This window comes from Musca autumnalis, unplaced genomic scaffold, assembly GCF_047663935.1.
Source record: "Musca autumnalis isolate F117 unplaced genomic scaffold, ASM4766393v1 scaffold_4, whole genome shotgun sequence".
NCBI classification, from domain to species: Eukaryota; Metazoa; Arthropoda; class Insecta; order Diptera; family Muscidae; genus Musca; species Musca autumnalis.
In genome coordinates, this window is record NW_027411977.1 from 202,000,559 (window position 1) to 202,025,058 (window position 24,500).

The following is a 24,500-nucleotide window of genomic DNA, read 5'->3' on the forward strand; positions in this document are numbered from 1 at the left end:
AACAGTCTCCCAAGAAACAATAATTTCTTGGATACCATGGTTTGCAACATTACTATGGTTGCACCACCAAACAACTTTTAAGTAGGTACGGTTTTGAGGCTACGTTATTTTGTATTGGCAACCGACAGTCCTCAGTCGACATTCAAAATAAAATACAAATTTTATTTATAGTTTTTTTTTCCTCTTTTATCGGCCTCAATTTGTCGATTATTCAATAAAATGCCTTGCTTCTCGGCATGTAACCGACGTTCGGTCCACCACTTTCCACAAACTACAACAACAAATCGAGCCAAAACTGCGGTACGTCATGGTTCTGATATACGCTTGCCAAGCTATGCATGTAAGCAGGATATATCTTTTAATCCATGTGCGGATGTTTTTTATACCCGAGGTTTGGCCCCAAAGAGCCAACCGCTAACGAAGAAAAAACAACCCAACTCCAAGGATGTACGTAAAGTCTCCATACCGCCCAGGGAATTGGAACGTCTGAAAACAGCTTCTAAGGTGGTGTCCATTGAAGAGCGCCTCGATGCATTAATGAAACGTGAGGAGGAGGCAAAGCGTTTGGAATTGGAAGCGGAGCGGACCAAACAACGTTTTAAAGAAATGGATGAGGCGCGGAAAAAACTCGAGGCAGAACGTAACAAAAACTTAGTTGTCGATGAAGGGGGTAACGATCAAGTGCGTATTTTGGAAAGGGCATTCTTGGCCAAACATGAACAAGAGGAAGAAGTTAAGAAAGCCAATCGTATTATCCTCGAAGCAAAATGTCATGCCGTACGTGATGCTCAGGTCCAGGAAAAGACACAAATACAAAGGGAACTTAAAAATCACGAACAACGTTTGGAACGCCAGGTAATAGACAATGCCATAAAAGCTCTCTCTGAGGAAGATGAAAAATTCAATAAACTCCATGAAAGCAAACAAAAATATGCCGATGAAATTAAAAAACAACTTCATGAAAGAGAAAATCTACGTTTCCTGGAGGCAGAACGGATTGAGGAGGAGGCACAAATTTTGCGTAAAGCCAATGAGGCCATAAAACGTGATGAAGAACGCCGCCTGAAAGAGTCGCAGGAAAGAAGACGTAAATACCGCGAAGATTTGGCCAAAGTTGTGGAGATGTCACAACAGTTCCGTAAAATGCTTTGGCAACAGGAACGTGAAGCTGAAATGAAGGTGGCTGCCTATATGAAAGAAAAAGCGGAACGCCTCAAAGCTTTACACAATGAAAAAATGTTGGCCAAACAGGAATTTGAACGTAAACAACAACGCATCTATTCACTGGCCGAGAAGATTCTACAATCCAAATCGGATCGTGAAGAAATGTCCTATTTGCGGGAACAAGAGAAAATAGAACGTGAATATCGGCGTAAAGAGCGCGAAGCTGCTTTGAGGAAAAAACAGATTGAAAAAGAATTGGCTGATGCACGTGAACGACAAATGCAAGAAACTAAACATCGCCAGGCATTGCAAATCGCAAGGGCTGAAGAAGATTTTAATGTTCTCATAGAACGTCTTAAAAGGGAGGAGGCCAAAGAAAGGCGAGCTCAAGAGGAACGCGATCGCAAGCGTGATATGTATCGCCTTGATATTATTCGTCAAATGGGTGATAATGAAATGCAAAGGCGGCATTTAAAGGAATTGGAAAAAGCTCAGGCAGATGCCTGGCGTGAAAGTGAAAGACAACGCGATGCTAATATACGAGCTGTTATTAAGGCTAAGATTTCGGCTATGCGAGAGGCTTGTCTACCCGAAAAGTATATTAAGGATGTGGAGAAACAGTTATCAAAAATTGTTGGTGGTCAAGGTAATAACAATAACCCAGTGACCAAACTGCAATAAAAATAATAATAACAGGGAAATCGCTGTTCCAAAAGCTGATTCGTCGTCATGGCAATAAGTAGCGTTTAAAAAAAAAAGAATTTTAGTTAGTGGTATTTTTCTAAGGTGTTGAAAGATTTCTGTAGTACGATTCTCAAACTCATTTTTTGAGTTACCGACAAATATCGGTAAAATAAAAACGCATAATTATGAATGAAAAGTTCAAATAATAGTTGACATCACCCTTACTATCGACCTTTACAACTATTTTAATATGGTCGCTAACTAACCGTCGCTAAAATATCGTTAACTACCGAAATTATAAGCGTTTTTATTTTACCGATTTTCGTCGGTACTGATTCGGAAAACTTTTCACACATTATAAAAATGTTTGAACTTTATTTATAATTCAATATCTTTTAAAGGTCAATTCTTATGGTCATGACGACAAAGCTAGTTTATGAGAAATATTTAAGGAAAATTACCTATAAGATTTCTTAAATTTGAGAGTAAATTTGTACTAACCCATAAAATATTTTCGAATTTAAATTAGTGAAAAATTATTAAAGGAGTACCAATCCAGGTGGTGGGAGTTACTCAAATCTCTTTCTATGAAAATGTGAAATAAATGATGCCTAATATTTATTTGGAATTCAATACTACGTTTGGAAAACATTTTCTTCAGCATCCAAAATATATAGAATGAGGAAACATTTAGAGGCACCACCTAAGGATGGGTGCAAATACCGACCTAAGGTACATTCGTTAGAATTTGTCCAATTCTCGTAACTGCTGAGGTAAATAAATAGTAGAATTACGATATTGCGTACGTTGATAAGAAGTATCTGAAAGCCGTTCCATTTTAAGTTTTTCCTCCTTTGGATTACGAATTATCGGTATCGTAATCCATATTTCTACCCCAGATAAATGTTCATAGTGTGTATCCCTTGCCTACTTATAATGGCCTTCAATTGTAACTCAAATTTCCATTATTTCAGAGATTTTTTAATATATAAAAAATATGTAGTGTAATGAATAGATCATATCCAAAACTAAATATACATTAATAATACATTTATAAATTAAACTAAAATATAATTATATAAAAAACTTAATTAGTTACTACAGCAGAACTAGGTATACACTATAATTGATAATCCGATATTTTATCATAGGAGAATGAGGTCATTCGAAGAAGCTGAACGCACAGAGATTCAAAATGTTTTACCATTATTCTTTTTGGAGCCATTATTACGTGAATTTTGGCTAGACTTCTTGCGACGTTTCTCCGATGACCAATCAACATCATCTTCATCATCACTTCCGGCATTTGCATTTTGCAGATATGACGAGGAAGATGAAGAGCTGGCACTATTACTCTCTTTTGTGGCCAATCGACGGCTGGCAATGCGACTGGATATACGACCCATACCCATACACTTCTCTAAGTGTGGGGCAAAGCGTGCAGCCGACACAGGCCTATCACAGTTTGGACAAGTGCAGTCAATTGGTTTCTTAGCGGTAGATATCCCAAATATGTCGAAATTAGGCATGTCAACAATACGAAAAGATGTTTCAGACTCATCTTCATTCACACCATCCATCGCTGTTAGATTGCCAGTCTTGCGCAAATGATGAATTTCCAAAAATACACCTACTACTGCATCGTCCAACAGCGATTGATACAAATAGTTGGCAGCTTCATCAAGGTTTTTAGGGTCGTTTACAATTTCTTCACGGTAAGATTTTATAATACTGGCAGTTGAGGTATTTGCGTTCGATTTTTCATTAGCAGGAACTTTAGATGATGAGGTTGTTGAATTTGTCGATTTGCTGGAAACAGCAGCATTAGAATTATTAGTGGTTGACATCTCCTTGCAAAAAAGAATGCTGCAAAACAAGCAGCAGACGGCAAGATTAGTGTTGTGTAGTTCCGGAACGAACTAGTTCCAAGAAACTATTCCGGACAAGGAACTATTGGAACTATATCCGGCTCTTTCATTTATATAGTTCCTTTGATTCATATAGTTCCAGCTCCAACCGTGCATATAATTGCATTCATTTATATAATTCAGTTTCTTTCTTCGGTCTTTCACGTTCGGTTCCTTCATCATTCAGATGCGGCCACATTGTTAAATAAACGTAAATCACATCCTCGTTACATTGCTGCAATTTATTTATTTTTATGTCGTGCTTTTTCGAATGAACATTAATGAACCTGTACCTTTGATTCTCTTTGGTGAATAACGTGTTCAACGAAAAACGAATGAGTAAGACAAAAGAGATCAAACGATAAATAGGAATAACCAAAACAAAAATAACTACCGAAGAATTGTGTGAAGCATAATGCAACTGCTTAAGCGCAAAACCTAAAAAACTGGGTGTGCGTTGAAATTGATTGCTATTTCAAATTGAAATTCGTGTATTTTGTTTTTGTTTTTTTTTTAACGCACACGCAAAACGCAAAGTTATAGGTTTTGCCCTAAGACGAGGCTTAAGACCTGGGTACATAAGCTGCTTTGCCTGGTTGCCTTGCTTTCCTGCTTCATTTTTGACATAATAAAAATAAAAGAATAAAGGAGGCCGAGCAAACTGGGCTGCCCTTTTCGTTTTTATTCTTTTATCAGAAGCAAGCAGGGTAAGCAGGCATGGTAGCTTATGTACTCACCCCTTTAGTCGGCTTTGTCCATGGTGGAATAAGAAGGTGGTACATCAAATCATAACAACGTCAAAATTGTTCACAATAACGCATTACTGTGAATTGCTTGTTTACCTTCTGTATATGATTTGATTCACAGTAATGCATTTTGACAACTAGTGTGATAATCAGCTGTTTTTCCCGTTGCACCTGTATTATTGTGCCATATCTTTTTCGATATTTCTGTTTCAGCGCATCTGATCGGACTTGAACTGTCAAAATAATTGTTGTAAATTAAATAAATAAATAAAATGTTGACATTTTAGGGCTATACCTAATTAACTGCGTGTTGCGTTCAAAAAAACAAAAACAAAATACATGTATTTGTTTTTGTTGCCAATTTGAAATACATGTATTTTGTTTTTGTTTTTTTGAACGCACACGCAAATTATTAGGTAAAGCCTTTAAGTTTACTACAAGACATGACACAATTACCTAGGTAGATGCATCAGCGAATTGCTACAACAAAGCAACTTTTTTGTAATGTAAAATGTCAAAAAATCGTGCTAGTCTGACCATCGACCATAGGTTTTTGTTTAGATTTTTCATTGCGAATTTCATAGTTTTTTTTTGACGTTTTAAATTCGATCAGCTAGGCTGACGCATCTACCTTTTTACCAGTTCACTTCACGAAAACCTGCCATTGAACGTATTAAGCCTTTACCTAATTAAATGCGTGTTGCGTGTGCGTTCAAAAATACAAAAACAAAATACATGTATTTCAAATTGACAACAAAAACAAATACATGTATTTTGTTTTTGTTTTTTTGAACGCACACGCAACACGCAGTTGATTAGGTAAAGGCTTTAAATAAAATACTAAACAATAACAAAGTAATAATAAAACAAAATGCTGCTCAACGAAAAGGATGCAAAATACAAACCTTTCGTAGAAAAACTATTGTCTCGCTGTCAGGAGATACAAACAGAAAATGAACGATTTGTATTGAGGTGAGTTTTTTTCAAATTCCATTCATACCAATTGATTGACTAATTTAAATTTTTCTACGTCAATTATAGGATAAATACGCTTAAGAAAATGATAAGACGACGTGCCCGAGATGTTGAAATCCTAAAAGCGAGACTGGATAGACACAATGACGGCTGGAGAAGTTTGCCCATGATTGCTCCTCATCCGAAACGTAAAATTGAACAGAAACGAGGTCCAAAGCCCAAAAATAAGGATACTAGTGCCACAAACGCAGAAGCAACACCCAAGGAGAAGAAACCACGAAAACAACGGGTAAAGAAATCAGCTAGTGATGATAAACTTGTAACTTCCACAGTACAAAGTGGTAGCATCAGCACCATGACGGCTATGGATATGCAGGATATGTTATACCAGGAAAGTCAAGCCCAACAATTACTAATGATGCAGCAACGGCAAATGAATCTCAAAAATGATCAGTTGCTGTAGGGATTTTATCTAGTTGTAGAAATGTAGTTCTAGTTTTACAATATAGTGTAATAAATAATAAGATATATGATAATCAGATCGAATTTTTATTGCATGGGTATCTGTAAAGGTCCACAGTAAGATCAAGAGTTCCAAAAATCTACTGAGATATTTAAAAGCATGCACTTAATACAACGACAAAAATAAATGCAACGATTTGAGATACCTAGGTCGAATGGGCGAAGATCCATCGCCTTTAGAAAGAACGTTGTGATTCACGTATCTGGCTAAAGATGGTTGAAGTGGTAATGGGTATAAAAAGTCTAGGTTCAAAGATGCATTCGGTTTATAGGATGTACGTCAGTGCCATCCTTTTTGGTTATCTTTTTAATTTAATTGAATATCTTGAACCAGAATGTGCTTTAAAATCGATTAGATATCTGAATATATACTTTGTGATTTGATATACATACATATGTAGGTCGAAGAGGCGATTTTTTGATAACACTCGGTGAACATGAGTCACGTCATCCCAACTGAACCCATATTATCTATTATCATATTATTCTATTGTTAAATCATAACAAAACGTCATTCAAAACAATTCTGGTTTAAGATAGAATAGGTCCACACTACCTCCATAGTTCCATAGCGCCATTCGTTTGTATTATTAAATGAAAATCATATTTTTCCAATTCAATGGAGTGCAACGGATTGTATATTCCACAATCCGTCTTGAAGGTATATATTTTTGCACACATTAAAAATATCTTTCACATTTTTTATATTATCAGACGGTGAGAAGTGAACTTAAATTATATAAAAACTATAAAATTTTTCCCTTAAGGGCTCGAAAGACGATCATATATAAGTAAGCATAACAATCAAATTCCATATCATACATATTGGAGAAACAAATACACTAACATTTTTTATTCAGTTTGTCTCAAACGTGCCAAACGTTGAGTTAACTCGTCTTGTTCCTGTGATACCTGTGTGGAGGCACCAATTGTTGATGATTGTACACCACTGGGCAGTTCCATGTTTAGCTCCAAACTAAAATTAACAAACAAGCCATTTTTAATACCACATAAAAGTCAAACACCATTTCCAAAATACATACCCAGCTTCATCGGCCACTTGTTGCAACAAATTATCAACATCTCCCTGTGGCACTGAGGTTGTTGTGGTATCAGACATAGTATTTTCCATGACAGAACTTTGTACATCCAAGTCTTCAAATTGCTGTTCAAACTTCTCCATCAATGATGAGATTTTCTCTAAATTCATTCCCTTCATGGCAGCATCCATAGCCTTTACAACACCAGCCATTGAGCCTGTAACCTTACGTGTGGTCAAGGCAGATTGAACACGACTTGCAACAGCATCTACTCGCGCACTCATACGCAAATAATTGACTGCTTGATTTTTCTGTCGTATTGCATTTTCGGCATGTATTCGAGCCACATCCATATTACCCTTTTGTATGGCCTTCTTGGCTTTGGCCTTTTCGAGTTTTTCTTCTTTTTCGCATTTCTTGCTATTGCGTTCTAGCTCCTTAACAGCAAATTTTAGATTGAATAAATGTTCTAAAGGTTTTCAGAGAAAAGAAATCATTGAACTTTATGTTCCAAAATACGACTTTCTTCATTTTACTTACTTTCCATTTGTGCCGACGACATTTCGTTCCCCAGTTTGATAGATTATTTAAGAAAAAGAAAAAAGATAAATTTGTTTGTTTTTGAAACACAAATGTTACAAAGTTACAAATGTTTTTCAACTAAAAAATTTTTAGTAATGAATCACGAATGTACGTCATATTCCAATTTACATCTAAACAACGACGTATGTCAAATGTGAAGTTATTATTGTTACCATCTTCAAAAATTCTTGTTTGTTTACATATATTGTCAAAGGAAATTATTGAAGTTCATGTAAACATTTGAGGTTGGTAATACCAAGATATTTGCCTTGTTCCCGTAATTTTTTAATAGGCCTGTTCGATAACTTCGCAAATAAAAAGTATTTGCAAGTTCTTGCAACTACTTGCAAATACTTCTCATTTCTCTTTTACTGAACAAGTCTGTTATCGAACATCATTTTGTAAAAGTTTGTACAAATTTGTACAAACTTTTGAGTTATCGTACAGAACTAATGGTAAAACTATCAAAAGAGCAAACTGGCAAAATTTCATTTATAATAGAAATTTACTCAAATTTATGGGAACGAAAAAATGGCATTCAATCTCCAGTTTTACTAATTGGAGACGTCAACTGCTGGAATATACAGTGGGGTTCTCAAAAAAATAATTCTAAAGGAGTACTTCTGGAATAGGCTTTGAATATGCACAATTTGTGTATATTAAACGATGGCAATCCTACTCACCTGTCGACCTTAAACACATTTACCAACATTAGCTCTGTTCCTTTAAGTGCAAGAATCTTCAAGTTTTACCACTTTTTACTCGAAAAGCGTTCCTTTACTTCTGACACCACACAATTCATATGGGAGCAGTTTACAACTTTTACTACTTTTGCCGGTTTTACCATTTTCAAAAGTAAAGGAACAGGCCAATTGATATTGCGTGTTGCTCTGCTGCACTTTTACCCATGGTTTAATAAGAAAGGTTAGCCAAAGCTTTATGTCAATTTAAATTTTTTCATTCGAGTATGCCTAAAACTTCAAAACAATATAAACAAACTGTGTATGTATGTGTGGTGTTTGGATAATATGCCAAACAATTTTAAAAACAATCGAATTCAATGATTTTTAAATTGTTTTCAGACTATTTGTATGGAAGAAATTGGTGAGATTTGCATTAAAACAATCAGTTTATCATATTCACAACTCGATTATGTAGAGAAAACTTAACTCTTCATTCATTTTTCGCGTTTTTTTTTTAAATGATCTAAAAATGCATTGTAAACAAACCCACTTGTTGCTTTTATTTTGAAGTTTTAGGAATTCAAGAAAAACAAGGGTTCTATAGATTTTTTTCATTTAAATCTACCTCTTTACTTATACCTATAAACTGTGCTTATACCATGCTTTTACCATTTGCATTAGAGCTGGCAAAAAATCGATGGCACTATCGATAATATCGATTATTATTTAAAAGTTCAATATCGATAGATAGTTTTGCCTATCGATATTATCGGAATAAAAACCCTAAACCTGAAATCTATTGAAATAAATAGAAATGTAGCTGCTTTTCGGTTATGTGTATGTAAGAAAGTAAGTCCGTAGTCACACGTACACATTTTTCGGTAAAAAAATGTTTTTTTTTTACATTTTTCATAAAATAAAAGCAGTTGTTTATTCTCCTTTACATTTCTGTGAACTACTTTTGCATAATTTCAAGAAAATCATTGACATTTCCGCCATTTTAATATTCAAATTAATGGCGATGACAACTTAACGATAATGTTATGTCACCCTGCTGCCTACGTCATTTTAAAAGAATCACCACCTGCGTGCAACACTGTATGGCGATCAGATGTTTTGCTGACGTGTCAGCATTACATTGGTCGAAGCAAATTTCGCCCTGGTGATCCCTAACCGACTGCATATGTTTTTGCATCATTTGCAAAAGTTGCAGCCGGCGAGATCAGACCAAGGTAAACAAAGTGGAATTTGGCAAAGAATTGTGCGTTAGTGGTATACACACTAATTAGTTAAAAGAAAAGTACATCCAATTGGATGTACTAAAAGGTGTTAGTGATTTTGGTGAAAACAATTGTAAGTAACAATTGTTAAATAATCTGGTGCAGCAAACTATAAAAGGTGAGTTAGTGCACATTAAAGGATTATCCCAAAAACAGTATTTATATGCAATTTTATTGCATTTTTCTTTCTTTGATAGAATCGCCACATGGTTGCGAAGACTGTACCCTGCGTATGACCACGCTTTGGGAAACACGTTGTTGGATAACGGTACTATAGTACCACGCCATCTCTCAGGCTGAGAACAAAATTTATATTCCACAACATCGCTAATCCAATTCTGACAAAACCACTAGTATTCAACAAAAGAATTTTTCTTGCCACCCCATTAAAATTTTATGCCGGTTTCTAAACAATTTATGCCAATTCCTGAGATTTGTCGCAGCTTCAAGAAATTTCTACTCCTGCTAATTGGAAAATATCTACTTGGAACGCTTGAAGTACAGTCATTAAACTTGTTGGTACACGAACACCATCTGCCCGTGTTACCAAACTTCAACCAACGATCTTTCCACAGTGTGTTTTATCCAGAATTATCTGGATTTGATTCGCCTGCTGTAGGATAATTTTTGGGAAATTTCCACCAGACTCAACAATAAACTTTTGCACCCCAATCAGCCATAACGCTGAGGCGTCATTCATATAAACATTTCGAGCTTTCATGCCGGCCCCTTTATGGCGCAAAACACCTCAAGTTTTCCAAAAGGATTTGAATTTTGATGCCCGCAATATCGGAGACAGATGTTCAGAACAATTAGTGACCGTTTTCAAGAAAATTTAACCACCACGTGGACCATACACTGCAGTGCAAAATTGAATTTAGATGAGAATCCAATTCATATCAACTTTAGTCGCAGCCATCATTCATCACATCATGCCAATAGCCCATTTAACAGCAATAGCACAGATCATCATCACCAATAGACTGGACATTAAGTATTTTTCATCATCATACCCATCATTATCACAATCATAGTTCATCATCACCATCATAACATAGCCTAAGTTCTCTGGATGTACTGTAAGTAGAACCGTGATTGAATTGAAGACCTAAGTGAAGCCGTAGTGCAGCAATCGAATTATTGAATGTTTTATGTGATTTTTTTTTTGTTTGGTTATAATTTTCTTCACGGAATTATAATCAAACACATTTATACATGAACAGTTTGGCTTTGATTGAGCATATTGAATCTTTCATGTGATTTTACTAAGAACTGAGATAAGCTTGGTTATAATTTGGTTCACGGAATTATAATCAAACGCATTTACGTATAACAAATTTTGTATGTTTAAATTAAACACGTATGGATTTTAAAGTGTGTTATATTAGAATCAACATTCAATAATTGCGGTCACATACTATCCATCTGTATGAATATAATTATCTAGTATTTTATATTGGATCTCATCTTAATTATTAAGTACAATTATTGCCCAATATCATAACCTATAGATCAGTCACACCTTCTTTCTGAATATATGTATATATATTTATATAAGTTAACGTAAGTTAACGTATGTTAATAATTATTAACTCTAATTATTTAGCCCTACCTCGTAGTAATAACACGCGCAGACAATTCGCGCATCATATTTCATCACGCCACTACCTGGTCGTTGAAATGCTGATGCGCTTATTAGTGGTGCGGGTATTCGACCAGTAAATATTCATTTTTGCTGGAAGAATGCAAGGTAAGCATTTTCACACACTTCTGTCAAATTATATTAAACCACAAAATGAAAGAATAAAATCAGATTGTATTTACACGTCCACATAAGTGGACAGCAATCAAAAAAACATTAACTGGCGCCCAACAGTGAGATTTTATGAAGAAATCGCAAAAACCAAAGTGAAAATCGGTTATAAGATTTTATAAAAAAAATCTCGGAAAATAAATTAAGTCTAAGTGTGGAAAACTAAAAAATAAGATTTCATAGAAATCGACTAAACAGAGTGAAACACGAACGACAATATAATAAACCAAAAGAATTTTAAGTCTAGTGTGGAAAACTAAAAAATAAGATTTCATAGAAATCGACTAAACAGAGTGAAACACAAAAGACAATATAATTAATCAAAAAGAATTTTAAATCTAGTGTGGAAAACAAAAAAATAAGATTTCATAGAAATCGACTAAACAGAGTGAAACACAAAAGACAATATAATAAACCAAAAAGAATTTTAAGTCTCGTGTGGAAAACTAAATGATAAGATTTCATAGAAATCGACTAAACAGAGTGAAACACGAAAGACAAAGTAATACACCAACAAAAGTGTTATTTTTTTTTGGAGATTTTTTACTAAAAAAAATCATAACTAAAACAAAAATCAAATAAAAGAAAAGTCGGTCGGACTTTCAAAATAAAGTCGGACAGACTTTAAAGAGAAAAGCCGGACGGGCTTTAAGGTAAAGTCGGACGGACTTTAAACAAAACCGGGAGTTATCAACTCAACAAAGCAGATACTATCAACTCAACAAAGCAGATACTATCAACTCAACAAAGCAGATACTATCAACTCAACAAAGCAGACACTATCAACTCAACAAAGCAGATAATATGATGAAATTAATGTAAGTACCACTTCATTTTCAAGAAACCGGCATTATTAAGTTTGTTTGCGCCAATGCGGGGAAATATGCAAAGCCCAAACCGATAAATAAATAAAAACACAATAGTGGGGTTTTAGTTTTAAATAATAATGGCAAAGGCCGAGTTTATTAATAATAATAATAAATAAGGGTTGGTAAGACAGATTACCTGGTTTGCACAATAGCGGGGGAGCGCGACTTCGTATCGAGAGATAGAAGAGACGAGAATAAGTAAAATGTCAACGATCATAACATGAAGGAAGGTGGAGGCTTTGGCGCCATTCGCCAGTCGTTGAAATCTGTTGACAGTGACGTTGACAGATCTAAACGAGGTTAACCCTTTAAGGACTCAAATGTGTTAACCCATTGTTAACAAACAATAATTTAAATCTAAATTATTCATGCCGGCCACCTTACAACACATTGCGATGTTGTAACTAAAATACAATACATCCATATAAATGTTTTCAATTCAATTCAATTATTTTTTTTTTTTATTTTTTTCCAATTCATTCTATTTTTTTCAAAAAACATGTTGGTAACACTATATGTTACATATGCCCGACAACACCCAACCAAAAATGGTATAGTGGGCTATCGGCAACCCTGGCGTCGCTTGCACCCGATGAGTTATGACCCTGGCATAAACTTCCGGCCCGAGTACCAAGGCCACCCGACCAGGCCTATTAAAATCGGGATCTGCCAATGGAAGACCTAAAAATGAGTCATGAATGCGCTCTGGGATTGCCGCTGTAGGCGTAAGCGCATGGTCCAAATTGGTCACCACAGCCACAATTGAAATGGACTGACTCCGGTCATAGATCGAACTAACGGTCAGGCGACATATTTGGCTACCTTCGATCATAGAAGTAGGGAGTCGAAGACTATGCACCAGAGAGGAACATATCTGACTCTGCCTACTGCATTGGTCCAAAACCGCCCTCACAATAGTGGGCCGATCGGACGACACAATCTTGACTATCAAAGTCGGGGATAGGCAGATACCTGTCTGGAGGGACAACAAGCCGACCAATCCTGTCTGCGAGGGGGGTGCGTTATCAGACGGACGACTATACGGACTGTTACGTGGCCGATATCTATACTCGGTCTGCGGACGACGCTGACGATTATTTGTGGGTTTAACCACGGTCTTCGCATCTTCATGAAGGAGCGTGTGGTGTTCTCCATTGCATACGGCACATTTTCTTTTGCTTCGGCAATCCCTAGCTTGGTGGGATTTAGATAAACACCGTACGCAGTCATTATATTTTACGACAATGCGACGTCGCATGTCAACATTCATAACCCGGAAGTCACTACATCTATCCAGCGGGTGCATGCGATCACAAAGGCGACATTTGTGTGAGGCCGCAGATGAAACCTTATGGGTTTCGGACCTTAAGCTTTTGGCCGACTCCTCCGAATGAGGTGTGGCAACCAGAGCCGCAGATGGACCCGAAGATCCGGACTCGGTTCGTATAGTATCATTTTGGGGGGATGACGCAGGGACCGGAGCCGCAGATGAACCCACAGAGATGGATTCGGACTCGGTTTGCATGGTGTCGCTGGTAGAGGCGGGGGCCGCAGATGAATCCTCATTATTGGACTCGGACCCGGGCTCGGATATTTTTACAGCCGCGATTGGCTCAACAAGGGCTTCTTCCACTGCAGCCGACGACATTCCAGTTTGGGGATCGGTGGGGCGAGGTTCCATAACCATATTGTCATCAACGTTCAAAAGTTCGTCTTCCGAATAGATTTTCATCGACATACTATATAACGAGAAGAGAACCATATTATTCGATTGCGGGGGTGTGGTCGGTCAGAACGACCAATTTTGTAATGGGCCGTCTTACAACGCCGTTTTCGGTTCGAACGTCCGCGACTCGAACGTGCCCGTCGGTGCCCGGAAAAACATTTTCGATACGCCCTAATTTCCACGACGTGGGCGGAAGCTGATCATGACGAACAACAACTAGATCGTCTATCGCTATTTCTCGTTGTGGAAATTTCCACTTATATCTCATATGCAAATGCTTGAGATATTCATCTTTCCACCTCAAACTAAACTGGTGGGCAAGGGCCTGAACTTTCCTAAACCGATTGACTAGACTTAATGGTTGCTCTGTGATGAGAGGTTCAGGCGGGGATAACAAGGGGGCACCAATCAAGAAATGACCTGGCGTTAGTGCCACTATTTCGTCTGGACTGTCCGACATTGGACATAAAGGACGAGAATTAAGGCACGCTTCGATCCTAGCCAATACCGTTGCTAATTCCTCAAACGTGAATTTTAAATTTCGAGATTGCTTTCGAAAATGTAACTTGAAGCTCTTGACTCCCGCTTCCCATAACCCTCCCATATGAGGGGCACCAGCAGGTATAAAATGCCACGAAAGGCCCTGGTCTGATAAAGACGAGGAGACGGAGTCAGCGCTTTTTCGGAGGAAATCTTTAAAATTCCTTTGAAGTTCTCGCGAAGCTCCAACAAAATTTGTTCCATTATCCGAAAAAATGGAATGGGGACAACCACGTCGAGCAATAAATCTATGTAACGCAGCCATAAAATTAGCAGTCGACAAATCGGACACTGCTTCCAAATGAATTGCCTTTGTAGAGAAACACACAAAGACACATACATAGCCCTTGGTTATTTTACAAGACCGACCTAGATAAGATTTTACATCAAACGGACCTGCGAAGTCCACGCCAGTATTGGTAAAAGGCCGATTAAGAGTTGTTCTCTCTGGGGGAAGGGCAGCCATAAATTGATTGCAAGCCCGTTTCTTCAACAAAAGGCACACTTTGCAACGCCGAACAACCAACCGAACCAAATTTTTCATACGAGGAATCCAATATTCCAATCTCAAAGTTCGCATCATTAACTGAATATCACCATGAACACATTTTTGGTGAATATATTCTACCAACCGTAGAGCAAAGACACTCCTATAGGGGACAATAATAGGATTACGTTCCGAAGGAGCAAGTGTAGGCGAATATACCAGTCTACCATTCATTCGCATGACGCCATTGTCATCTACGAAAGGATTTAGAGGAGCCAACAAACTCTTACTATCTAACGGCTTCTTGTCTAACAAATTCTTATAATCGTTGGCGAAATATATTTTTTGAGCCGTAATTGCACAATAATTACGTGCGTCAATAATATCTGCCGAAGAAATGCGTGTAGAAGGATAGTAGTAATGGTTTCTATACCGGGGATGCGTTTGACGAATGAATCTAAACGCGTATACAATGAAGTGAAGAGCTCTACGCAAACAAGAAAAATCTTCCAAAATCTCTTTAAATGTCGACGGAAAAAAAGAGAAGTGACATTTAACCGGGCGCATTTCCATTTCAGTACTAATCGGAGCCAGATCACGAATAGACCATTCCGATTTAGTTTTACCTAGCCAACTAGGGCCGTTCCACCATAGGGGGGAGGCAGACAATTCTACCGGAGACAAACCACGACTTCCTAAATCCGCGGGGTTCTCTTCTGATTTGACATGGTACCAATTGTAATTGCCAACATTTTCTTGGATTCGACACACCCTATTGGCTACAAAAGTCGTCCAAGTAGAGGGGGTTCTTTTCAACCAAGCAAGAACTATCGTCGAATCTGTCCAACAATAAATTTGATTAAATTCCAGATCTATTTCCCGCACAATAGTTTTCAATAGATCTGATGCTAATACTGCTCCACAAAGTTCCAAGCGAGGCAGAGAAATTGATTTCAACGGGGCGACTTTTGTTTTGCACGATAGCAAATTAACGAAAATGTTTCCATCAGGGGACTCGACACGTATATAGACTACCCCCGCGTATGCCTTTTCCGAAGCATCGGAAAAGACATGAAGTTCAGCAGAAAATCCTGGAACATATTGAACCCATCTAGGTATCCTAATCGAGTTAATATGGGGAAATGTTTCAACAAAACTTCTCCATTCAGCCTCAGTAGCTGCTAGAAGTGAATCATCCCCACCAATGTTGTCCAGCCAAATCTTCTGCATGATAATTTTCGCCCTAACAATCACAGGGGCCAACCAACCGACGGGGTCAAACAATTTTGCAATTGCCGAGAGAACTTCCCTTTTAGTGAAGTGTTTATTGACAATAGGACTCACTTCGAAGAAGAAACAATCTAAACGCGCATTCCACCTAATGCCCAAGGGTTTAGAACTACTAGCTTCTACAAACGATAACAGTTGAGCATCTACCAAATGCTCAGGGGGGAAACGATTCAAAATAGCTCTACTATTCGCTGTCCATTTTCTCAGCTCGAACTTTGCCGACGATAGTGCCCTAATCAACTGGTCCCTAGCTGCCAATGCAGTCTCGATGTCGTGAGCTCCGGCTAAAACGTCATCAACGTACATACATTTTCGCAATATATGCGCCGCGAGGGGAAACTCTGACTCAGTATCATCTGCCAGTTGAAGAAGCGTCCTAATCGCTAAGTATGGTGCACAATTTACACCGAACGTCACTGTCTGTAGTTCATAGTCTTGGACTTGTTTTGTTGTTGAATCCCGATACAAAATTCTCTGAAGAGGCGAATACTTTGAGTCCACACGAACTTGCCTATACATTTGAGTAATGTCCGAGTTAAACACGAATTTGAAGATACGCCAACGGAGGATCAAAAGAACTAAATCTTGCTGTAACGTTGGACCTACGTGCAATATGTCGTTAAGACTCTGCCCATTCGAAGTTTTATTTGAGGCATTAAACACTACTCTAAGTTTCGTGGTCGGTTTTTCAAGGTTTATCACGGGGTGATGGGGTAGATAACAAGAAAGGACATTCATTGAAGTATTTGCGGATACCGGTCTCATGTGGTCAAGTTCCAAATATTCCGATAATACTTGGTCGTAAACTAGTTTTATTTCAGGCTTTTTCATTAGAGAATTCTCGTTCCGAAAATATTGTTTGAGGACGTTTGTGCGGGACTCTCCCAAGTACCCGATAGCGCTAATCTCAGATTTAATCGGCAGCGTAACAATATACCTACCCTCTGAGTCCCTACGAGTAGTTCGGACGTAATTCTCCTCACAAAAACGGTCCGATGGGGATAATATTTTGCGTTTGGGAGTCTCCTCGATTTCCCAGAATCTCAAAAGGGTCTGGTTGATTTTGTCTTCCTCTGCTACGTCAACAGTAGTGGCAAAAGTTCGAACTTGTGCTGCAGGGACAGGACCCGTAACAAGCCAGCCAAATACAGTATTTTGAGCCAGTAGTGCTCCAGACAAAATGGGACGACAACCATCTAGCAATATTTTGGGATACAGATCAGCACCTAACAGCAAATCGACAGGACGAGATTCAAAAAAGTTAACATCTGCCAAGCGAAGCTCGGGAATTTGCGACCTTAAGTCAGAATTAACCATAAAAGAGGGGAGATTTCCTGAAATGGTACGCAAAACTAAGACGTTGGTTTCTAATTCCAGAGAAGGGTCGAAGGGACTGCTAATTTGAATACGACAAGCTTTACTAGCAGTGGCCGAGAGTGAACAACTAACTCCTGAAATTACAGCATTCGCAGAACGAACAGGAAGCTTCAAACGAGTTTGGAGTCGCTCGGAAATAAAAGAGGACTCTGAAGCAGGATCTATCAACGCCCTAGCAGGGTACGAAACACCTAGATGAACAATATTCACCATTGCGGTACCCAAAAGTACAGCTTTGTTCTGTGCGGCGTGAAACACTTGTCGGGGCAAGCAACCAGCGGACGTGGATGGTGCGCAATTTTCCGAATTAGGGGGGACAGTCGAAGAAGTAGTACTAGAATTTTGGGGGACATGGCTAGTCACGGTGGAACTTCGAGTTGAATTATTCGATGTAATATCCTCCCGATGCAACAAAGTATGGTGGGTCTTATTACACTTCGAACACCGACGTTTGCTATCACAATTCTTTACTTCATGATCGTTCCTAAGACAATTAATACAAAGATGATGACGTTTCATCACTTTGTACCGATCTGCGGGTTTAAGACTCTTAAAGCGGGGACAGTCATACAATTTATGACGCTGATTTTGACAAATTATACAATTTGAACCTTTCGAAGCGCGGGGAGAACGCGGCGGCTCTGAAACTCTGGTATTCGAATGATGCGCTTGAACTTTACTATTATTTGACCGCTTAGACTGATCTGTACCACGCATATCATGAAGGCACATGAGTGTACGAATTCGCTCAGTGAGAAAGGTATCCAAGTCTTTCCATGACGAAAGAGAGGATTTATCTTTTACACTCTGCTCCCAAAGAGTCTGAGTGATTTTTGGCAATCTCTGGAGACACAAAAATACTAATATCGGATCCCAATTTTCCGTGTTGACATCATACACGGACATCGACGATAGGCATCCGTTGATACCACGTTGGATCGACTTTAATCCCGAACTAGTCTCACTATAGAGGACCGGAATATCAAACAAAACTTTCAATTGGTTGTGAACCAGAAGCCGGGGATTATCATAAGTTTCGACTAGTGCCTTCCACGCGAGCTCGAAACTACGATTAATTAAGGGGAACCTCGAGACAATCTCGCGAGCTTCACCAGAAGTCTTCCTAACGAGATGACAAAGTTTTTCTACGTCGGTAAGACGACCATTAACAATATATATAGCCGTAAACAAATCCCTAAAGGTTGGCCACGAATGGAAATCGCCTTCAAAAATGTCCGTATCGCATGGCGGTAGGGCAAGGTTGTGGACACAATCCAAATGAGAAACTTCATCCATAGTCCTAAAACTGGCACTATTATTTCTCGCCATAGAGGAAAGCGGCGTTTCTATCTGCGAATGATTTTCGCGAGAAGCATGAGTCGAAGAACTCAAATTGTTGTGCGTTGCTTGCGGGTTTTCTTTAGGCGACTTAGCTAAATTCTCTCCTGGCGTTTCTATCAACGAAGCAACCGAACCACAAATACTACCATTAATAGAGGAGGTACGATATTTCTTAAATTGCCCTAGTTTCCTATTAATTGCTGACTGGCAGTCGACATAAATTTGAAATGACGAATTGTACTTCTGATCGACCGCATCGATAACCTCTTTCGTCGTCTCTACTGACGACATCATAAAATCACAGCAACTTTCAAATTTTTCCTGTGCTTGTGTCCAAAGTTTTTCTAATGCACTAAGATGAGACTGTAGCGCATGAATATCAAGCTGCTCATCACGCATCGTATTGAAACGAGCATTAAACTGGATGACCGCATCCGAAGTTCTAGTGAACATATCTATTGGGGTGAATGACATTTTGAACAAGTTTCCCGAAATATGTACTACAACAAGCAAGAAGGGAAGGACTAAAGCACGATTTGCTCTTATAATGTATCCAAAAACCAAGAATAAAACTGATTCTACTTCGCACGATATACGAAGAAACCACAAAAGGATCAAAAAGTTATCCACAAACTCCAAAAGTTTCAAACAATCGACCGAATTTTTCAAAGGTCCAAGAAAAACACCAAAAGCTTCCGAAAATCTAACGAAACCGCACAATAGGGCCAAAGAAATCGGAAATGTTCGCGAAATAAATGCCTTGAACCTCTCACACAATAGTGAAATATCAAAAAATTGGTCTATAATCACCAAAATTATAATCTGCGATGAGATATTTAGCAACCAAATGCAAAGATACGACGCAAAATATGTGAAAAATTTTTAAATAAATAATAAATATTTCAAATATATTCCAAAAAAATATCAAAAAATATATAAAAATGGTTAGTTTTTATTAAATTGTATATTTTTCCCGGTAATTTTCCAAAAACCGTATTTTCGCGCACAAAAAATTCAAAATATTTTAATTTTTATATTTTCTACCGAAAATATTGAGATTTTATAACTTTTATTTCCACAGTTTACCTACTATTTAGGCCATCGAACTATCGAATTTAGCGTATTTTCCAAAAATAATCAAAAATCTACAAGAGTAATTAAAAGTTTCAAATTCCGCACGAACAATATCAAGTTTAACACTTTTTTATTTTAAAAAAGTCGTATTGACCGATCGTAGGGTGTACGCGTTATTAATTTTTTCAAAAACGTCGTTTTCTAACACCCAATTATCACTCAATAATAGAAAATAAAATTCAAAAAATTTTAATATTTTATGTTGGTTCCGTTTATCGAGGGTCACCTGTATAATATGTTACGTTGCGTATATCGAGGGTCACCTGTAACACAACAGACAATACCAAACTTATGTAAGTATATGAACGTTTTCACACGATAAGGTTTGCCTGCTCAAAAATGCGTTGTCCGTTTTGGTTCTCATTCGTAAATTGTGTCAGTGTTGAAACAAAATGTGGAAGTAAGTGAACGAAAACGTACATAAAGTACTTTTTGGATAAATTCGTTCAAGAAATACTTTTTATTTAATTTGTATTATACAAACATTACTTCAAGAAGATGTTATGATTTTTAATTAATTTCTTTTATAGTTTTCGTAATTGAGATTATTTTAAATGTTTTGAAAGAAAAATGTTCGAACAGAATTGTTTGTATAAAAGGGGACGAAAAAATCCATCAAGAAAAATTGCCTAATGTAAATCTGATCATGGTATAGTAATTACTGTTTCCTCACATATTTTTATAAAATTAAGAATGTGTGTGTGCGAAATGTGTAAGAAAAAAAATGTAAACAAATACTCATTTTTGTGTTAAATGCTGTAAGAAGTGACAATACTCACATAAACCTTTTTGGTACATTTATGTAAAACCGTACTTCTTTTTGTTCAAAAAGTACGCTTGTATACAATGACTTCAAAAACGCAACACTAGATGTGAAAATTACGAATGAGAGTCAAAACGGAAACCACGTTTTTGAGCAGTCAAACCTTATCGTGTGAAAACGTTCTATGCGTATCAAGTGGCTGACCGACTAGGCAACGATATTAGCCGTATGATTTCTATGGCGTTTGTGTGTAGGTACACCTATTACTGATCACTAGTGGACGAACGAACAAACAAACAAACCAATGCAATTGAAGTGCGTGTATTTTTTGGGGGTGATTTATGAATAATATTTTAATTATTAAAAATGCAATTTTCCAAAAAATTTAACAATTTTAAAATTTCAATTACACCAATCGATGGGGAATTTTATGCACATTAAAATGACACCGCACATCAATATTTTATTTTCAACAGAAAAGCCAAAAAATACACTTTTCTTCAATTATTTTGATTTTTTCTTTATTTTCAATTGCCGTCGGCAAAACAATATTTGCATTCAAGACGGAGGGGGACGGGGTACGCGACGCGTTGTAAAACGGCCACAAGGAATATAAACGACGCGATTGTTGTTGTTTTCACACAATTTTTTCTTCGATATTTATTTCTTTTTAAGAATATTAGTATTTATTTAATTTCACCGGCACTTTTTTTCACTGTACGTACCTGTTTGCTTTAAATGTAAACAAGATGATGGTGATAATGAGATGATGTGGGGTGGACTGTATTGATGGTGATGATGTTGATGCTTTGCAAAAAAAAGAAGAAAACAATTACTTCTTTGACAACAGCTCGTTCGTAATCCGGCTCGAAGGACCAATGTTTGCGCCAATGCGGGGAAATATGCAAAGCCCAAACCGATAAATAAATAAAAACACAATAGTGGGGTTTTAGTTTTAAATAATAATGGCAAAGGCCGAGTTTATTAATAATAATAATAAATAAGGGTTGGTAAGACAGATTACCTGGTTTGCACAATAGCGGGGGAGCGCGACTTCGTATCGAGAGATAGAAGAGACGAGAATAAGTAAAATGTCAACGATCATAACATGAAGGAAGGTGGAGGCTTTGGCGCCATTCGCCAGTCGTTGAAATCTGTTGACAGTGACGTTGACAGATCTAAACGAGGTTAACCCTTTAAGGACTCAAATGTGTTAACCCATTGTTAACAAACAATAATTTAAATCTAAATTATTCAAAGTTATTTGTCTTAAACAAAAGATACTTATTTTTAATTGTTTGTTAAAAAAAAGACTCAATAAAAGTTGAACTGAAATTGGAAATCTGATAAATTTAAATTTGGCTTAAATAGAAAAAAATGGCTACTAGAGACGAAATCATAGGGTTAGTCACGGCTACTGTCGATGTTATGACAGAGGAACTTAAGGCTCAACTAAATATTATAGCGAGCCAACTTCAACAGTTGCAAATAAAAAAAGTAGAGACATACGAGCCAGTTTCATTAGGCGGTGCTACGGGAACGTCATTAGATTTGATTAAATCTCTCCCAGAATTTAAAGGGGACCTAGCAGCTTACCCTGCCTGGCGAGAAGCCGCCCATTTTGCCATTAGCTACTACCAAGAGAATACTGAACCGTACTACATAGCCATGGGTATATTTCGAAATAAAATAGTTGGAACGGCAAACGACAAGTTATCTGCCTTCAACACTATTTTAAATTTCAAAGCGATAATCGCTCGCCTTGATCAGTGTTTTGCTGATAAGAGATCGGTCCAGGTTTTAGAGAATGAACTGAGCATTTTAAGACAAGGTAAACTGTCAATTAATGAATTTTATGATGAAGTTGATAAACACCTGACATTAATAATAAATAAAAATAAAATGACTTACTCCAACAATGCGGAGGTAAGCAAAGCTTTAAATGAGAGGGTCAGAGAAAATGCTCTTAGAGTATTCATATCGGGACTAAGAAAGCCACTTAGTGATATCTTGTTCTCGACAAAACCCGTAGATTTGCCAACTGCATTGGCAACAGCTCAGGAGTTAGAGTCGGACAATCGCAGACAGGAGTTTGCGAGAGTTTTCGCGGAGGGCAGCATTGCGAACAAGTCGAAACCTAGTTATTCGCAGAATAGTCATCCAACTTTCCGGCGCACAGCGCCAAATGCTCATAGATCTGAGACAAATAAACAAGATATCGTACAGATGGAAGTGGACCCAGGGTCATCAATGTTTAGACGTCCCACTGCTTTTAATTCAAATAACAACCGCAATGCGTATCAAAATAATACAAAGCGGGAGCGGGAAGTGGATTCTGGAAGAAGTGCGCCTCTCCAGAAACAGCAGAGAGTAAATCATATTAATGCGGAGGAAGAATCAGAGGACTCAACCTTTGAGGAGGATTTCCCTCAGGATGAGGACGACGAAGATCATGTCGTGGAAGAGTTGCATTTTTTAGAGTAAAACCGCTCCTACCTTTTATAATAAAGACTATAAACGGAAGGGAGCTAAAATTACTAATAGACACTGGTTCATCAAAAAATTTCATTAAACCATTAGACGGACAAATTAATGCAGTACATTTGAGTAAACCCTTTAATGTCAAAACACTAAATGGCACGAATACCATCGAAAAAAAATACACTATGGTTTTATTCGGACATATCACGACATTTTATTTGATTGACACACTAAAGACTTTTGACGGAATAATAGGATATGAGTTTTTGAAGCAAATCAATTGCAAATTGGACACTGGAAACGACACTCTGACATATGACAAAAATAAAACAGCTATATCAAAAAATTGTGAGCAAATAAACTTTCACGCTATAGATCAGGAATCCGTACCTGACTCTGTGGTGGAGGATTTTAGCAGGGTTATTAGGGCTAATGCCAATGCCTTTGCAGATCCAAACCGGGCACTACCCTACAACACAAGCGTTGAAGCAACCATAAAAACAAAAACCGAAGAACCAATTTACTCGAGATCCTATCCATACCCAGTACAAATGGCGGATTTCGTAAACAAAGAAATTGAATCGCTTCTAAGCGATGGAATTATTAGGAAATCATTTTCCGCATATAATTCCCCGGTACTGGTTGTGAGAAAAAAGGGTACCGACGACAATGGGAACCCTAACCACAGGTTAGTGATTGACTTCAGGAAACTAAATGAACAAACTGACAACGACAAATATCCCATGCCTGAAATTCCGGCATTACTATCTACGTTAGGAAGATCGTCGTACTTCACGACACTAGATCTTAAATCAGGATACCACCAGATTCGACTAGCTGAACGCGACAGAAGTAAAACAGCGTTTAGTGTCAATAACGGCAAATATGAATTTTGTAGACTACCATTTGGTCTAAAAAATGCGCCGAGTATTTTTCAGCGCACGATAGATGATATATTGCGAGAACATATTGGGAAAATATGTCAAGTTTATATGGACGACATTATTATTTTCTCACCTGATGAAAGGAGTCATTTAGAACATATTAACATAATAATGAAAAAAATTAGTGAAGCAGGAATGAGGATATCTGCTTC

General features: G+C 37.5%; 6 protein-coding genes across 7 annotated transcripts; 2 read left to right on the top strand and 4 right to left on the bottom strand.

The window, feature by feature from the left end:
• Positions 1-126: 126 nt before the first annotated feature.
• On the top strand, positions 127-2,917 carry LOC141404128 (cilia- and flagella-associated protein 45). The gene is made up of 2 exons (XM_073987447.1): positions 127-1,810; positions 2,378-2,917. The coding sequence occupies exons 1-2, from the start codon at positions 220-222 to the stop codon at positions 2,389-2,391; spliced, it is 1,605 nt and encodes a 534-aa protein (XP_073843548.1). The 5' UTR covers positions 127-219; the 3' UTR covers positions 2,392-2,917.
• Positions 2,814-3,778, bottom strand: Sgf11 (SAGA associated factor 11kDa). Its single transcript, XM_073987448.1, has one exon. It carries the CDS (start codon positions 3,693-3,695, stop codon positions 3,039-3,041), a length of 657 nt encoding a protein of 218 aa, XP_073843549.1. The 5' UTR covers positions 3,696-3,778; the 3' UTR covers positions 2,814-3,038.
• A 1,485-nt stretch (positions 3,779-5,263) lies between these two features.
• LOC141402037 (uncharacterized) lies at positions 5,264-6,012 on the top strand. The gene is made up of 2 exons (XM_073982661.1): positions 5,264-5,473; positions 5,543-6,012. The coding sequence occupies exons 1-2, from the start codon at positions 5,373-5,375 to the stop codon at positions 5,937-5,939; spliced, it is 498 nt and encodes a 165-aa protein (XP_073838762.1). The 5' UTR covers positions 5,264-5,372; the 3' UTR covers positions 5,940-6,012.
• A 592-nt stretch (positions 6,013-6,604) lies between these two features.
• On the bottom strand, positions 6,605-7,763 carry Chmp1 (charged multivesicular body protein 1). Its single transcript, XM_073987710.1, has 3 exons — positions 7,579-7,763; positions 7,042-7,507; positions 6,605-6,974 (listed from the first exon to the last, which is right to left on the bottom strand). The coding sequence occupies exons 1-3, from the start codon at positions 7,598-7,600 to the stop codon at positions 6,851-6,853; spliced, it is 612 nt and encodes a 203-aa protein (XP_073843811.1). The 5' UTR covers positions 7,601-7,763; the 3' UTR covers positions 6,605-6,850.
• A 4,561-nt stretch (positions 7,764-12,324) lies between these two features.
• LOC141400924 (uncharacterized) lies at positions 12,325-21,814 on the bottom strand. Of its 2 annotated transcripts, none has more exons than XM_073980623.1 (2): positions 21,760-21,814; positions 12,325-14,004 (listed from the first exon to the last, which is right to left on the bottom strand). In XM_073980623.1, exon 2 carries the CDS (start codon positions 14,001-14,003, stop codon positions 12,777-12,779), a length of 1,227 nt encoding a protein of 408 aa, XP_073836724.1. In that variant the 5' UTR covers position 14,004; positions 21,760-21,814; the 3' UTR covers positions 12,325-12,776. The 2 variants fall into 2 exon arrangements, with proteins under 2 accessions (XP_073836724.1, XP_073836723.1); XM_073980622.1 differs by having other exon boundaries at positions 21,649-21,778.
• On the bottom strand, positions 15,846-19,500 carry LOC141403210 (uncharacterized). Its single transcript, XM_073985393.1, has 2 exons — positions 15,904-19,500; positions 15,846-15,857 (listed from the first exon to the last, which is right to left on the bottom strand). The coding sequence occupies exons 1-2, from the start codon at positions 19,498-19,500 to the stop codon at positions 15,846-15,848; spliced, it is 3,609 nt and encodes a 1,202-aa protein (XP_073841494.1).
• Positions 21,815-24,500: the final 2,686 nt, after the last annotated feature.